The sequence below is a fragment of the Cornus florida genome, unplaced genomic scaffold (assembly GCF_030987335.1).
Source record: "Cornus florida cultivar Cherokee Brave unplaced genomic scaffold, ASM3098733v1 CherokeeBrave_3.0.0_Hap2_scaffold_320, whole genome shotgun sequence".
Classification (NCBI taxonomy): Eukaryota; Viridiplantae; Streptophyta; class Magnoliopsida; order Cornales; family Cornaceae; genus Cornus; species Cornus florida.
In genome coordinates this window covers 13,843-17,553 of record NW_026775828.1, presented here as the reverse complement: position 1 = coordinate 17,553, position 3,711 = coordinate 13,843, and the positions used below count along the sequence as shown (strand labels likewise).

The following is a 3,711-nucleotide window of genomic DNA, read 5'->3' as shown; positions in this document are numbered from 1 at the left end:
AGATGAAGATCCATGGAAGAGGTATCTAGTAAAAGGGATCTACAATAAGTGAGAACATTCACTTTAGAGGAGAGATTTAAGGTTTACTCAAACCTTAATGTAAGTTTTTTATCCTTAAATTGAATGGATCATCATATTCTTCATGCATAAAACTTGTCTCTATACATGAATCAAGATCTTTATTTGAAAATCCCTCATAAAGTTTTAAAAACTTCCGTTTTCCCTACAGTACATAGATTAGATTTATTTTATCTACATAACGACTTATTCACGGATTAAATTAAAAGTAATGATAAGATAACGGAAAAGGAATAACCGAATTAACATCGAATTTGACATGGCTGGCCATTCTTATTACGTGTTAAACAATTATTTTTTAAAAACTGTTTAAGTAGATGAGGTGGACAAAAACACGTCAGATTCGGTACTTATTTGAGGTTAATTCTTCTGTATCCCTATCATTATTCTTAAATTAAATAAGCCATAATTGTCTCAACTTTGGATTGTTGAAGATGGAAAATAGTTTATGACTTTGAGGAGCTTAGCACAGACGGACCCACGACATTGAGTGAGGGGGGAGGCAAAAGCCGCAAAAGTAAATTTTTTATTTTTTTATTTTTAATTTTAGGGAGGGCAATGGTAAAATTCTAAAGGTATATAACTGAAAATAAGGAAAATTACAATGCTAAAAAAAAATATTCAAGTTCGAGTCATTCCTCCTTAGGTCCGTCCCTGGAGCTTAGTCACCTTTTTTATGTGTTATTTGCTGGCTTTTGAGCATAACACTTTCAAGCTATAACGAAGTCCGTATCTGAAGCATTCCATGCACACTAGCTACTCCAAATAAAAAAGGTGAAACAAATGGAGAGAATGATACAACTTTACTTCATGATTTCCAGAAATAAGAATCGTTTGAATTTATCTATATTCATAAATATCTAGATTCTTTTCAGTTCAATATTGATCAATAAGAAGAGCTTATGGCTCTTGTACCATGGCTCCTTTTTGTGTGTGTTGTTTAACTGTTTAAGAGGCCTATTGAACTTAATCAAAGACTAAGAGCTAAGCTTTTGAGATCAAAATACCTTAAAACTTTGATGTAAAAACACCAATAAGTGAAGTCTTCTCTTTTATTCAATAATCTGTGAGATCCCACACAACTTCTGTTCTTATTTTACCTTTCAACATTGTTACATATATTATAACATACGACATTCTTAATATATTTTAACTAATTAACATTCTAGGCTCACACTGAAACTGAAAATTCCATCCAATATTTTCTGCCTTCTTGTCCTAATATCTTATTCACTAGCTGAAAGATGATAAGCAATAGGAATCACACACAAATCTCTTTTCCTGTTAACTGTTGCACCAAAAACCTCATCCATGTCAAGATCTTCTAGCTTCTGTCCCTCGGGAAGTTTCCAGTCAAAGTGATACAATAAATTTGCAAGCGCAAGCTCAACATTAGCAATCCCGAACGATATGCTAGGGCACATTCTCCTTCCAACACCAAATGGTAGATATTGAAAATGAGTCCCCTTGTAATCAATGGAACTATCAATGAACCTCTCTGGATGAAAGTTCTCGGGATCACTCCAATTTTCAGAATCGATACTAATCGCCCATACATTAACAAGTACTTGAGTTTTTGCAGGTATCTCATATCCATGGATTTCACATCTCTCTCTGCTCTCTCTTGGAACTAATAAAGGGATAGGAGGGTGTACTCTCAGAGTTTCTTTGATAACTAACTTTAAGTAACTCAATTCATGGATGTCTTCTTGATTAACAATATTCCCTTTTTTACATGAAACCTGTCTCACCTCAGCTTGTGCCTTTTCCATAACCCTTGGGTTTTTCAGCAACTCTGACATTATCCATACTAAAGTTGTAAATGATGTGTCGATCCCGACAATGAACATGTCCTGGAAGAGCATTGAAATTGAGTTAAAAATAATTTGTGGAAGTTAATTCATTGATACTGATAGACGTAGAAAGTAAATGTACTAACCAAGATAGTACACTTGATGTCTATCATACTTAAGGGGATCTCAAGATTACCCTCCTTCTGAAGTCTTAGAAGAACATCTACCAGGTCTTCATGATCAGCTTCACCGTCACCGGTCTGTATTGATACCTTCTTAGCTTTATGTTCATCAATGATGTTAGTCAACACCCTATCAAGTTTTTGATGCATCTTCTCGAGTCTTGGCTTCAGCCCACTTATCCAAGCAAGCATTTTAACTGAAGGAAAGAGATCAGCAACATTGAAACCTCCTGCTTTCTCTATGGTTTCCTTGATAAGTGCTATGAATTCTTCTTGTCCATGGAATGTCGTACCAATGGCCGCCTTTGCAATGATGCCGTATGTCAATGAGGAAAGCTTTTCACTGAGATTCATTAGAGATCCTGAATGCAACGAAATAGATTTGATGAAATTTGATGTCTCTTCTTCCCTGATGGGTCGGAATGATTGGACACGTTTGGCACTTAAAAGCTCTAGTATGCAAATTTTCCGAATTTGTCTCCAGAAATCCCCATAAGGTTGAAAGGCAATGCCTTTCTCAGATATGATATTTACAGCAAGAAGAAAAGGCCTGCTAGCAAAGACAATGTCATGTGTTTTCATCACCTCTTTCGCAATCTCTGCTGAAGAAATGACAGCAATAGAAACTTGTCCAAGTCGCAAGTACATCAGAGGTCCATGATTCAAGGCTAAATCTCTTAGGCAGCGATGGGGTAGAAATCCAACAAATTGGTGAATGTTTCCTATTATAGGTAGCTTCCATGGCCTAGGAGGCAGTTTTGGAGTTGAACTGGTCTTGGTTTTAGATACTATTTTGAATATCATGAACAGAAAGAGTAGGAATGTGAAAAGAATTGGGAAGGAGAGGGACGGGAACTCCATCATCAATTGTAGTGCCGCGCTCGAGAATTCACTTGTATGATTGTTTTTCATCCAGATTTCTGCTTGCTGTGGAGCCTTGAAGTTCTGCAACATCCTACCATTTTCAGTTTTCTTTTCTAGGTTGTATATATGCATGGTTCCTTTGCTTTATGAATAAAGATGCTTCAAGTTGTTATATATATATATATAAATTTAAGTTAGGGCAACTTTTTCAGACGAAACAATCTGCTTCGACACTCCGCAGGATGCAGCCTCCGCTATCGCCTCAGGCTCAGGTGACAAGGCATGTTCATCCTCTCTCTCTCTCTCCTTTTGCATGAATCAATCTTTTATATATGTTTCTTTCTTTCGTTCATCTCATCATTTGATTTGTTCTAACTTTGGTTCGTTTGATTCGGGCCTTTACCTTTGTTCCAATACTGAAAAGTAGCTTCCAAACTAGGGTTTTGTGTGTGTGTGTGTGTGATGGCTATCAAAAGTTGAATGAATATATTAGGGTTCTCTTAGTATTTTAAAAATGTGTGCCTTTCTACATGTGTCTTTCATGGCGATCGAGTCCATAATCTATGGCAGGTACTTTTTTTTTTCCCTCTCCCTAAGTCCACTCCAATCTCACAACAGCATAATTTTTTGCATTTTCACATTCAATCCCACGAAAATTAAGCATCCCTTCTACTAGTGGGTTGAGGTAATAATTAACTTTTTGGATCTCTAAATTATGCTTATACAGTATATAAGTTATACTTGTTTTTTATTTTTATTTTTATTTTTATTTTTATATGAAGATACATACCACC

At 35.8% G+C, this 3,711-nt stretch overlaps 1 protein-coding gene across 1 annotated transcript; it reads right to left on the bottom strand.

The window, feature by feature from the left end:
- Positions 1 to 1,286: 1,286 nt before the first annotated feature.
- On the bottom strand, positions 1,287 to 2,920 carry LOC132291114 (desmethyl-deoxy-podophyllotoxin synthase-like). Its single transcript, XM_059790233.1, has 2 exons — positions 2,018 to 2,920; positions 1,287 to 1,931 (listed from the first exon to the last, which is right to left on the bottom strand). The coding sequence occupies exons 1-2, from the start codon at positions 2,915 to 2,917 to the stop codon at positions 1,305 to 1,307; spliced, it is 1,527 nt and encodes a 508-aa protein (XP_059646216.1). The 5' UTR covers positions 2,918 to 2,920; the 3' UTR covers positions 1,287 to 1,304.
- Between the last annotated feature and the right edge of the window lie 791 nt (positions 2,921 to 3,711).

Bases quoted from the DNA above. Each gene is read 5' to 3' on its own strand.
- LOC132291114 (XM_059790233.1), bottom strand. From the start codon at position 2,917: ATGATGGAGTTCCCGTCCCTCTCCTTCCCAATTCTTTTCACATTCCTA. The intron at 1,932-2,017 runs GTTAGTACATTT...ATGCTCTTCCAG, and splicing joins ACATCAAGTGTACTATCTTG to GACATGTTCATTGTCGGGAT.